The following is a 13,463-nucleotide window of genomic DNA, read 5'->3' on the forward strand; positions in this document are numbered from 1 at the left end:
CTTTATAAAGGTATCTGCCCGCCAGAAAGTTATAGGTAACTTCCATGTGTTCGTGTAACCTTTGAGTGAAGCAACATCTGGAATAAGAAATCCTTTTATTAAAATGGCATTTTTGGCGAAAATCCACAAAAAGCATCCTGCTCGATTGTGATTTGACCCGTACAAAAATAGGACAACCCATGAAATAGTGAAAAACTAAAGAACAAAAAAAAAATACTGTAATATACAAAAACGGCACTTGATTCCGAAGTATCACAATATACATAATCACAAATTCCCGAGTCTGAGATACATCAATAAAAAGCTGTGATATAAATTACGTCCATAATGTAAAGGCACTATTATCGTAAGCGGTTAGCAGGTATCGTAGCATATATGCATCACAAAGAGCGCTGTTGAACGGTGTACAAAGCACTTTAGAATCTAAGGCCATATTATATCAGTGCTAGCCGCACACAAAAAAAGTTGAAAATTCGCATAAAGAAAGCAAATAAACTCACGTTAAATCTCACTTCGACAGAAGCTTCGGCTTAAAAAAAAATCGCTAAAAAACAGCAGGCATCACTACAGAGGTGACTCATGAATACATTTTGTAATAGCATAAAAAGCCTCATTTTTAGCATATGTATACAGTGGCCAAGGATACAAAAGATCGTCAGGTTTAATCACTATGGCGTGTGGTGTCTTGAGAAGAATACATGCATTCAGTCGCTTTGAATAGCTCACTTTGACCAGAACCAGAACAGCGATGAAAATCTTGTCTTGCCAAGGTACAATTGTTTCTATTTCTCCAAACATTGCATGGTCATTTTGTTCAAACACAACCACATCAGAAATAGAGATCTTGACACCAGAGATAAAGGCAGAACGTACGGACATAACAGTTTGACCAACAGCATTAGGCTGCAGTCCACATGGCAAAAAATCAGATGTTAAGCTGACTGGTACACCGGCTGCTGGTGCAGTGTCACATTGTGCAAAGCTCAGCTTAGGCTGCCCTGGTCCTAACCACAGGTCACTTGACATTTTCATCTGAAAGTAATTTGCGACAGATAATGGAATATTTTTGAAATTCCAGAACTTCTTCGACTTTGGAAGAGCGTTTTTACTTTCGAATCTCATTGTCCAATGATGATGGGAAGGACCGAAGCGCCGTATCTGAGTGACCATGTGCACCAGCATGTGCAATTTCGGTTTAAATGAGCTGGAACCATACAGCTGCACAAAAAGCTCATTATGGCGTGCTACTAGGCACTCAATGTCTCCAAGTGCATCTGGGGAGATAGCAGGAGAAAGAAATAACTGTGTGATGATGCAAAGCAGCACAAAACATTCACAATGTGGTTCTTCCGTAGCCTCTTCAGGCAGATATTCATCAATAATAAAAAGAAAATGAAGATGGAGTATTAAACTGGAGCTTGCTGCAAATGGAAAACTGAAGTCGGATTCAAAGCTGCGAGGATAGTCACTCTTACTCACTTGCCTATGAAAGCAGAACCGAGACAAGGCAGTGTTAAGCTGGCTTAAGGTCATCCATGCTGCCTCCCTTACAATGAACTTACTGAAAAGTGGCAACTCCAGAGGAATGACTCCCTCCAACAAAATGTGCATAGGGTCATACAGCAAGTCCGTGAGTATTGAGAAATTAGGAATTTCTGCGAGGACTGATTTTGACTTAATCCCGCACTGTGCTGACAATTCAGTACGGTCTTTCTTTGAGCTAGCTGCCTCAATTGCCCTAAGGTTCTCTTCATATTGAGACTCTGTACGTAGTGGACATTGAATTTCATAGTGAAAATTATGAAATTCAGATGTGGGTACTGTGCAAGTTCGAAAAGCAAGGCGAACATTTTTGCTGAAGCTTTCCTTAAAGCCTGCTATATTGTGACATGCCAATGCGTCTCCAATATAGGCAAGCAAAAAACCAAAAAAGAGCTTTTCACCACATACAGTTTTTAACGTGCAGCCTCTGTGAAGTAAATTTAGAGTGGCAATGAAGTCTTATAGAAGCATATGTTTTGCTTCTAATGATTTAAGAGCTTTTGCTTGCCCCACTCCAAGCAAAAAAATGTTGGCTAGCTTGGACCTTTCTGATGGTGGTAGGTTTACAAAAGAGACATAAAATACTGTTAGCTTGCCTCTGCGACCTCTTTTCATGCCTAGTGGATTGGCCAATTCAATGTCATCGCAAAACAAAAGCATCACAATAGTGTTCTTCTCTTGGGTGCTTGCTACTGGGTGCATTTGAACTCGCATGCCATCAGTAAAATCTTTTAGCAACGCACTGTTTGAAGTCTGCAATGGAGACTGAAAGTGGCGGGAAAAGATTGGATGACGAAGCAAATTTTCAATTAGTCTCTTGAGTGGCACAAAATAAGCTTTTTCACCATGCGGAAGTTTCACTTCCTCTGGTGGAACATAAATCCCCTGAGAAGTGTACAGGGCCTTTCTTGCGCGGTCATTTTCGAGTGCGGACACATCGATTGCGGTACCAGCAGTCTGTAAGATGTCTGCTATTTTAGCAACAACTCCATCAACTCCAACAATCGGACAGCGATATTGCGACTCAAGCTGTCTCGCCAGACATGACAGCTTTGTAAGAATATCTGGGCTTGGAACACTTTCTAAGTCACAATCCAAACCAGTTTCCTCAAAACAAGACGCAACACTTGACGAAGCATTGCTTAAGCTTTCGGCTGTATTAAAAAATGATGTCCGATTCTCAGCCAAGTCAACAGTACATTGCTTTTCATGCCTATTTAGAACGCGGTAATCATTGCTTTCTGAAGATGTGCATCTACACTTGGTATGCAATTTATATTGAGCCATGCAGACAAATCGCTTCCGACACCTAGTGCACACCAAAGCAACCTTGTTCATGTGCACTTCCCGAACATGTCGCATAAAGGCATAAAAATGCCTGCTGGTGAACCTGCACGCCACACAAACGTGTTTGCTGACCTTGGGTGCAGGTTTTGATGGCGCAGGAGATTCATTAATGGCAAGTTGCTGGCTCATGTCTACAGGAAGGTCCGAAGGAGGTGGAGCTTCCACCCATAGTGAGCTATCTTTCGAGCAGCCAGGCTGTGCACTCTCTTGCAGCACTTCGGCAACTTCTCTCTCGTGGTCTGTGTTCCGTAGGTAGAACAAAGGGTAAAAACAGATGGGATCAGTTCACAACGAAGGGGGAAATCGCACTACTTTACTATTGGTTGCTTCACGCCGCCGATGCTGCACTGATGACTCAGTCGAGCAGGCTGGATTGCATGTTAAATAAAGCATGGTCCATGCATGCATCCATTCTGTAGCCGAGCAAGAAATATTTTCCTCGTGCGCGGAATACAGCACCAAGAACTTGTCATGCATAAGTAAGCCCATAAGCATCGAAAATATGAACGGAATTCTAGAACTTACGTCTTGAACACTTATATAGCGATACACTGAAGGCTTGCGTAAATCAAGCATTAAAAGCATGCACGGTACCACTTTTCTCAAAGGCATGTGATCTGGCAGTAATTAGTGGTAAAGGTCAAATATTATCGTACCGGTAAAATGTAAACTTAAAAATCAGAAAGCAATAAAAAAAAAAATCTGCATCGAACTAGCGGTTCATTTAGGACACAGTGATTGGCTATTAAGGCGCGACTTTCAGTAAAATAACGGGATTTTTTAATATATAATTGCGAGCATGTTGCGCCCACCAACCTTTCGAACAATCAGGATGATACGGCTGTTGCACTTCACTCGGTCCATTTATCCCTGTGCCAACTATTGGTAGAATAGGTGGCACAGTAAGTCCTTGCTCTGTGTCACCTATTGGTAGAATAAAAATAAATAAATAAACGTGACGGAATAATTGCACAACAAAACGAGATAATTGTTTGTCCTATACCGTTCATTCTGCACCACACCTTAAACGAGCAGGATGTTTTATTTCTTGACTAAAACAGGGATATATGCCTATATCAATTCTGCATGCCACACATTAAATATTTTCTTGTACCCTGAACGTAGTGCGAAAAGTTTCGGTGCAAAAGCCATTCCGCAAGGAGTGATAAGACGTACAGAGTTACAAAATTCAGTTACCAAAAATAATAATACCGCAGCCGTGCATTGCAAGCTTGCGCCTATGTAAAATGCACAAAAGCACGCATATCCCCACCGCGCGCGCAAGCATGTAAATAGGCAGTAATTAGTCGTGCATTACCACCACACCGTTCACTGACGACACTAGACAGCTACGGCAGGGCTCATCTACAGGCATTACACATAAAAAGAGCTAAATCGACACAGAGTGCCACGAGGACAGACATGCGCTCGTATAAAACGGCTCAGAATCATTTTGGTCCTAAATGCACACAAATAACGAGCTTTGAAAATGAGAGCTCGCACGTCGCTACTGCAACGGTTCCGCTAAGAAGAAACGTCACTTACCCAAATCGGTGATTCTTCCGTGAATGCTTGGGCAGTGATTGCAGAACTCACAACCAATCTTTGCCGGGCTTTCGTCTGATGGGCACACGACGACGTAGCGCTGACAGTCACACAAAGGCTCCCTGCAACTGCCGCGCAGTACACCCCACATGTCTTTGCTGGTTAGCGACATAACTGCTTCCGTAATTTGTCGAAACAGACCGAGAGTCTTCCAACTCGCTCCGAACAGAGTATTGGCGCAAGAAATGTGCCGCCAAAAAATGGCGCTCCAACGGCCCGGGCGCACGCGAGACAGCCGCGACAGCGGTCACTCATTCCCGCCGTACTGACTTCCCAGCATGCAACACCGCTAAGCAACTCAGGCTTTCACAGCCATTGTTCTTCTTTGCTCTTCTTTTTATTGCGAAAGAATGCTGCCAGCAAGGCGTCCGAAAAAAAAAATGACAAAAAAAAAAAAAAAAAAAACATCGCTTATACTTCTTTCGCGTTAAAACTAAAACTATAAAAATGAAACCTCGGAGCCTTGGTGACCTTGTCGACGCGCTCCTCTGCTGTTTCCCTCTCCTGGTGAAAGAGGGACTCTCATCAGGCGATGTTTTCTTTTTTTTTTTTTTTTTCGGACGAGAGTGCATAGGTTACTACGTTATTCATACGTTACTGCACAAAAGTTACATGGCTCTAATTCTCATGGTAACCTTTGCATCGTCAAATTTTGGCTGTTGTAACCTTTAGTCACCGCAAGAATAACGAAAACACATAAAATAAACGACTTGTAACCTTTATTTTATAGGTTACTCACTACTAAAAGTTACGTTAAAGGTTACCATGATTAGAGTGTACAACCCATCCAGGGGATTGAATGTAGAGTCCTCGATCTACTGGTAGGTGAAAAAGACCCTTGCAGGATTCTGCTTTCTTCTGGCTTGTACGTTTTGGTTTTTTTTATTTTTTTTATTTTTTTGCTCAAAGAACTTTCTTTTTTTTTTCCCCTGCCAAGCATGAACACGCGTTCCCGGGACGACTGATGTTCCTGCATTCCTTACTTCTTCTGGGGACAACATTTTTGGCGGGATAGACGATTCTAAAGCTATCTTCGCCGAGAATCAAATATTCTTGACGTAGATAACAATTTTTTACCCATTGGCACCTTTTATCTAAGGAAGTTGTTTGCTCCTGTAATGCCCTTGGTGATGCACTTCATAGTATCACCCACTTATTCACTGTACACTGTGCGGTCGCCCACGTTCATGGGCCGCCTCGGCACAAATTGGGATCCGCAGCCGCTGGAATCCGCATCCAATGTGAAATCCGCCAAATCTAATTAACTTTTATCCGCATCCGCCAGTTTACTGCGGACATCCGCGAATGATTCGTGGGTAATCCGCGTATATGCAAGGCTCAACTGACATGGAAATCAAGTTAAATACAATGTTTAAAAAATGCAGCAACTTCAAAACATTTATTTTTGAACACAATTTCATTGTTTTCTTTTCGTTTTATTAGTAGCAAGGTGTAAGTGCGGTGAATTGGCAAAAAAGCAAAAATATTGTATTATATATGCATCACCGTCATTATAGCTTGAATATTGTAAGTTCGTTGTAAGTGCGTCCTACCACAAGCGCTCTCCTAGACAACATTATGGCGTGGATAGGGTGAATGATCTAAACATAATGCTTTACTTAGTATGTAAGCTTAAAAATAGCTGAAAGTGAATTTTATTTTACTCGGTAACAGCTTCGCGTTATACACCGCAGATCTGATAAGATACAAGCTTTAATTTGTGTTCATGTGAAGAATTTTTTTATAGTAATACACATAATAATATTTATCTTTCGGGTTCCCTAACAGAAGGCAGGTCTATTATAATTCATAGTTATATATTTCAATAAACCGCTTTCCTAAAAAAACAAGGACTCACTTGTGGAGGAGGGAATCGGTATTACCCACTGTAAGATGTAATTTCAAAGCAGACTCAGCGCTGGAAGACCCTGGCTTGCTTACGCGAACCTCAAAGAACCCCCTCTCCTCCCCTTACTCCTTCCCTCAAATTTTTTATCTAGGTTAGAAGGCATCGAAGAGCGCCGAGCTCCAACCTCTTGCATCCTCACGGTAACTTAACTTCACTAGTACGGATCCCTCCCTGGGCGCCCCACTTGCCCGCCCCCCCCCCCCCCCCCCCCCTGCGGGGGATTTCCATATACCCGTCGTCTCCTGTGTGACTGCCCTTCTCCCTCTTTCCCGCTCCAATGCTCTCGCAACCCGCCCCCACCCCCCCCCCCCCCTTACCCTCCCGGGACACTGGTGCAGTGGCTCACCCCTCTGTTCCCCTCATTCTACCCTACCAGCGGGCGCCGGTCACTCACGTCCAGTCGACACACACACACACACACACACACACACACACACACGCTCGCGCGCGCGCGCGCAAACAGACACACACACACACACGCGCAAACAGACACACGCACACACACACACACACACACGACGCACACGCACACAAACATACATACACACACACGCGCACATGCACACGCACGCACGCGCGCAGGCGCACACGCGCACACGCGCGCACACGCACACACGCACACACACACACACACTCCGAAGTTTATACTAATAAAAATTTAGCAATTTTAACATTGGTCTTCTGAGAAAATCGATCCTAAAGTTGCATAATTTGTAAATTGTTCACTTATTAAAAAAATGTCTAACAAAATTTATTTTTAGCATATGTGTTATACTCATATTATTTTAATATAGCTAAATTTGAGATTTTTTGTGATATCAAGCTTGTTGAAATATATTAAATAGGTAATACGTAAGAACGTGCCAAACTTAGCCCAAATCATCAAAAGAACAGAGGTTCGACATTTGTTTAAAATTTATTTCGAAATATATTTTTTTGTTTCATTCATTGAGCATTCGAGGAAAAGTTGGTAAAATTTCATAGTTGTCATCTGCGAAATTCCATGCCCCCATTTGGAGTGGTAGATTCATTCTGCATTTTTTTTTTTATATAACCATCCTCATAAGTCGCCCAAGTCTAAAATTCAGATTTCTGTCACGCAAGTTGTCCCCGATATGGACGTATGCTGATGATTTTTCGGGAATAGTAAATTATAGGTAGCATTTGTTCTTTTGCGCTACTTACGTATGTTCTTTTTAAGACTACAATATCTGCAGTAGAACTTTGATAGAATGTGCTCTGTTGTCATATTTTGATAGTAATTCCCATGCAAGGAAATGACGAAACTGTTAAATGATGTAATGCGTCGGGTCAATACTTTGATATACATTTTGAGTGTTTTTGAGTATGTAGACGTATATGACTGGTTTCGAAGACTAGCAAAATATTAATGGATTACTAGTATTATAACATGCAACCGATTTTAGGAGTGTCAGAAAAAGTACTACTCCAGTTGTTTTTTTATGAGTGACAAATGCGATCCCCAACGGGTGGAAAATAAGTCAGCTTTCGCCTCGGCGGCTTCGATTGTCCAGAACTTGAAAACAACGAATTAACCATGCTTAGCGTTCGCATTTCCCTGATTTTAAATAATGCACCAATTTTGTATATCCTTTTTTTTATCGAATTTAAAAATTCAATTTTAAAACCATGCAGGAAATGAAATTTTGAGAACATCCATGTAGAATTTTGTTCTTCAGGTGAGTCACGCCATCCAGCTATACCGATTCTTATTCCACAGCAATCGCTGGGAGGTTTCGGGATATCTGCGGTTTCTTCTCGGGCGTCTTTTTCCCACGTTAAGCAATTTGCTCTATCCGATTATTCGAGTCAAGGAAGATAAATCTCCTCATTTGAATTGGCCACAAAACATACATAATCAATAAAAGTTTTACATTCAAAATATAGTCCTGGCCGAAGGTATGCTAAGGTTTCCCAGCTCGGGAAACCATCGTCAACCTAAATCCTGAAGTATTCTAGTTGTATTGAATAATATTTTTGTTAGCCGATTTAAACTTAGATGTTAAGTGACATTGTTAGATCCAATTTATCACGTGCTTTCTATATAATGCACTAAATCTACATCCAACCGAATGTGTGTCAGAAGCTGAGCAACAAAACTTTGAAATTAGTCACTGATGCGAAGAATCTTGCAACAGGCTTAAAACTGATACCCAGCCCTGCCATTCAATCTGCTGATTGAATGGTTTCTGGCTGGTAGGTTATATAAGCATACCAGGACAAATTGAATTCGCACAGGTAGTGAATAGTTGAACTGTTGAGTCCTTAACTTCAAAATAAACCCTGAATTTCTGCGCCACTTGTCCAACTCTATACAAATATATATTTAGCAAACGAATAAAGCCGCTGAATGTGGCGCATACTATTGCGTGCAAATAATCCAGTTTCAAGCTAGCGAGGTGTGCATGTTCACACTGACACTTTGAGCGTATGAAATCCGCCATTTTTTGACCTGTCACTCGACACACGCTTAAAAGTGTAACATACTGTCAGGATTAACACCAATACAGTGTTGAAGGTAACCAGAAAAATTATCACAAGCACATTGGCGCGTACATAGCAGAGTTGGCAGCTCACGCCAACTACGTGGTAGATGTAAAAACAAATTTCTGAATCATCGCGTTCACGAAAATTTTGAGCCCACCCTTCGCTGACATTGTGAGTCCTGGTTCAGAATAATCATTATTATAACTATCGAGAGTCAGTTGTTTGGGTTTTGTTCCTTGTAGAAAATGTGATACCTATAGGAAAATTATTATCTTTCACTGTGGTAGTAAAATAGAAAATGGCAATAGTTTGTCAATTTTACGATGCATATACATAGCTGAAACCGTACGCGCGCACACTGACTTAATACGCCCCAAGGACGAGCATGTGTTTGTAGAGGATACGCTTTAGGTTTTCTTTTCAAAACGTTGAGCAAGAGTAATGTTATAATTTTTTTGCGTGTTTCTTTTAGATATTGCACACGGTGGAAGAAATTTATAACTAATTTGTATCTGATGTGCATTTCAAGCAATGACGAGGCCATCACAAATAACACTAAAATAACCAATGATTTAACAAAGCGAACATATGCCTGCTACTACAATCCAAATGAACTACAACAGCCGACGTCGAGAGGTTGACTGGCATCCGAAATCGGCCGTGGCTTTTTTGTAGCCTCCCGGCATCCACAGGATTTCCAAGAATCAGACTCTGTCACACATTTCTTTTAGAGTAGATGAGTCCGGTACACAAAGCGGTGTTGGTATTTTGTCTCAAATTAGGGTGAGGGAAAAGATTATGCGACCGAATAAGTAAAAAAAAAAACAATTTCCATATATCTACTTAAGTAGAATGCACCCATATTTATATATTATTAAGATGCACCAATATTGCTTCAATATCAAGATACATTTCGGAACTAATGTAATATATCCGTCGTCTTACGTCGCATTGGAGCGAAAAATAATTAAGAAGATAACATTTAGGTTTTATCACGTTTCTCTAGCAGTTAACATTGTATATATGTTTCCGCAAAATCAGATTGTGTATTTGATACAGACTTGGAAGAAAAATGTAAGTTAAAAAAGTTCAAGCACCTTGCAATGAAGTAAAAAGAAAAATTGTGTAACGTTAAAATATTAGGCTCGCACGAAAGTTGACTAAAGTTTGTGCCAGTTGCTGGAACTTTCTTGGCCGGGTGTAAATTTAAAAATTGAAGTTGCGTATCGCACAAGGATGCCTAAGAGCTTCACATTGCGGACAGATTTCAGCTAAAATGAAATTATAAAATGAAGTTTGCTCCGTCTGTTTGGAGATCGGCTGCGGCTCTATTAGAATTTCAATCTTTACAATATCGCCCGTGCAATTATGATTCATTTTCGGTACACACAACAGGCAACGGCTGCGAGCGCTTCATCCGGCGGAACCTCCCTGCAATGGACGCCTCCGGTCAATTATCTCTCGAGAGCTCCGTAGTTTCTCGTTATTTATTTTTAGAACTTGCTTTCAGTTTAATTAAATTTCGCCCGACGTGACGTAAAATCCCGACGAAATGTAGTCGAAAGATTATTGCTTCCAATTTTCTCGATGTAACTTTCACATCTCCGTTCCGTGTGTGTTTTCCGTTCCTCGGCTGACCGTGCGTCAACCCCAGCGCTTGTCTGCCACTCGGGACTAGAGTTATGGAAATTTAATTTTCCCGTCAAATTATCGCCAGGTCCCTCGCCGCCTTGCACTAAAGTTTTAGCTTCTCCAACCTTCTATTTAAGACTCATGGAAAGTTGCTTTTATTTTCTACGAATACAAGTTAACAGCGAATGAGGCCCGCTATATATACAATTAATGCATATATTTATCATACACTTCAACGTTCTTTCTCACGTGCTCGTGCACTTTCCGTAGCCTTCCGTTTCGCCGTGCCACTTTCGCTTAATGGCCTTAGCATTTTTTCCTAATATTCCTGAGTGGGTACCGTTGAGTGACCGAGAGTGCTTTGGTCACTCAACGGTACACGTGACTTCTTCAAAGCAAAGTAAAAGATGTTGCTGAAGAAGCCACTATTGTTGGTTGTATATGAATGGCGATGGCATATGTCATGAGACTTAAAACGCAGCTTACTAAATACGGCGACGCAAATTTTGAATTAACAGGTTATTATTTTAATGGTTTACAACGCAATCATTGACGTCAGCGCGAGTGCCGCGCGCCACTTCGAGATTGAGAGAGCACTTTGTCTCTGTGTAATCACATCGTCTTCTGTCTTTATGTAATCGTTTAATGTTCAATCTGTTTTACCACCGCACTCACCATGTACCAACTAGTTCAACTAAAACCAATAATTCCTTTGTATCTTGCGGGAGCAAGAGTCTCCCACCACGGCCAGAGGCCGCTGCCGAATGCCCAAACTGGACAACGACCAAGGCGCGCAATAGCGCACGTATAGGACAGGCACAGAAGCCTATAAAAGAGGGCACACGCCTACAGAAAGAGGAAGACGGACCGTGGCTACGGAGGCGTGCAATTCGAACGCTCCGGCAATGTATTACGTTGATACTAACAATCCATTCCTGTTACTTTAATAAATGTAGTTTCTCGTCTCGGAAACCCCGGCTTCGTGTTCTTCCTCCCGAATGGGCATGCAGCAAGGCAACCCTACCACAATCTTGAGTGCAAATGTGAATGTGTGTGCACTGCCGCTCTGTGTACGCGCGGCGGGGGTTACTATGCCTGATAGAACTACCTCGAAAACGATGTCCTAGAGGACAATGTAAAAGAAGACGTCTGGGACGACCTCTAGGACGACGTCAAGTACGACCTCCCGGGCAATCTTAAGGACGATCTCTAGAACGACCTCAATGACGAGGTCGAGGACTACGTCATAGAGGAGGACGTGAAATGCGACGTTTAGAATGATCTCTAGAACAACCTCTTGGAGATCTAAAGAATGACCTCTTGAACGAACTCAAGTACAACGTCTAGGACGACGACGAAGACGACGTCTAGGACCACAGTGTTCGGCAGAGATTAACTCAAAAGTATTTGGTAATACTTATAGACCACCAAAGGCGATTTTGGCAATTCTTTCAAAAATTTGCTTATCTTCCTTGCTACCAATCAACTACCGTTTATTATAAGGGGTTACGTAAATATTGACATGAACTTCAAAAATGCAGCCGCCACAGAACTGTATATTATTATAGCGTCCTTCGGATGTACGAATACGACATCACTACCCACCAGGATTTCTTCAGGGCATGCTTCCTTACTCGACTTTCGTATAACCAATGTACACGACACTGTCTTCACTTCTGGGCTTTTTCCGCGCTATTAGTGACCACCTTCCGATATTTCTTTAACTTCTTTGTGAAAAAAATGAACGAACAAAATACTTTTTTATCGATAAATATATTAACTCTCTCCCGCTTCTCTGCCTTGATTGACAGTACTGACTTGAGCAGCGTTTATGAAGAAGCGATTCATGATGCGGCACATAACCACTTCTCAAAGATTTCTAGAATATGCTATGACAATGCATTCCCCATTTTACAATCTAAAAATGAAAAGCAGAAAGTGAGGAAGCCATAGATAACAACCTGTCTTTATAAAAGTTTAAATAAAAAAAGAACAAAAAAACATGCACCATGATTTTGATAGAACACGAAACCAGCAACCTCTGATTCGGTTAAAAAACGTAAAGAAATAAATTAACAGCCGATATAAAAAAGGCCAACCATGAGTATCATCAGAATATGTTCAAAGATATAAAAACGAGCCAAAAAAGGTATTGAACGCAGCGAATGATACCACAAATGTGATCTAATTTCGTGTGTATGGAGAAAATTATTATCGATAATAAAAAGTTTAAAGGGAAAAATCTTGAAAATATTATTCTGCACATTTTGTCAGTGTGGGTGAATGTGAAAAAGATAATGAGAGCGATTTTGTCTTTGGAGTAACAAAGCCTTTCCTGAATTCTCCAATGTTTAAGCTAACTACGCAGGTCGAAATTAAGATACTAATTAAAATTTACAAAAAAAGAAAAACAAAAAAAAAATAAAAAAATCAACGTTGCCGCCGGTATTGACTGTTTTAAATCGGTTCCAGTGACACCTGCCTCACAATCTGCTTGCCACGTCCTGTCATGCATTACAAATATGATGCTAGAAACAGAAATATTTCCAAACGCGTAAAAAACATCTAGAATTAGTCCAATATTTAAACGCGGAGAAAAATGGTTTGCACAACTATCGGCCGATTTCCATTCTGTCAATTATTGTCGGATATGTTTAAAAATGCAATTTAAACTAGATTGGAGGCAATATTTTGTAAGTATATTGTATAATAAATGAGACAAAATATTAGTTTCAAAAGCAAGCATCTACAGAACAAGCCCTTCTTCACATAAAAGACAAAGTTATAAGAAATATTGTAGATAAACGGTTTTTTTATACGTTACAAAGGTTTCCGACACAAGAGAGCACAATATCTTACTTATTAAGCTTTAATACCATGAGATATGCGTCGTGGCATTAAAACTAATTGGAAGTTATTT

General features: G+C 41.0%; 1 protein-coding gene and 1 long non-coding RNA gene across 2 annotated transcripts; both read right to left on the minus strand.

Annotated features, from left to right (window-relative positions):
* Positions 1 to 294: 294 nt before the first annotated feature.
* On the minus strand, positions 295 to 2,256 carry LOC115308980. Its single transcript, XM_042294068.1, has 2 exons — positions 2,139 to 2,256; positions 295 to 2,000 (listed from the first exon to the last, which is right to left on the minus strand). Exons 1-2 carry the CDS (start codon positions 2,254 to 2,256, stop codon positions 565 to 567), a joined length of 1,554 nt encoding a protein of 517 aa, XP_042150002.1. The 3' UTR covers positions 295 to 564.
* Positions 2,257 to 3,068: 812 nt separating this feature from the next.
* Positions 3,069 to 4,488, minus strand: LOC120850388. The gene is made up of 3 exons (XR_005718136.2): positions 4,435 to 4,488; positions 3,706 to 3,813; positions 3,069 to 3,128 (listed from the first exon to the last, which is right to left on the minus strand). It is a non-coding gene; the product is annotated as an uncharacterized LOC120850388 (long non-coding RNA).
* Between the last annotated feature and the right edge of the window lie 8,975 nt (positions 4,489 to 13,463).

Source organism: Ixodes scapularis, unplaced genomic scaffold (assembly GCF_016920785.2).
Source record: "Ixodes scapularis isolate PalLabHiFi unplaced genomic scaffold, ASM1692078v2 PGA_scaffold0__279_contigs__length_252992795, whole genome shotgun sequence".
Classification (NCBI taxonomy): Eukaryota; Metazoa; Arthropoda; class Arachnida; order Ixodida; family Ixodidae; genus Ixodes; species Ixodes scapularis.

Bases quoted from the DNA above. Each gene is read 5' to 3' on its own strand.
- LOC115308980 (XM_042294068.1), bottom strand. From the start codon at position 2,256: ATGCGAGTTCAAATGCACCCAGTAGCAAGCACCCAAGAGAAGAACACT. The intron at 2,001-2,138 runs GCAAGCTAACAG...TGCTTCTATAAG, and splicing joins CATGAAAAGAGGTCGCAGAG to ACTTCATTGCCACTCTAAAT.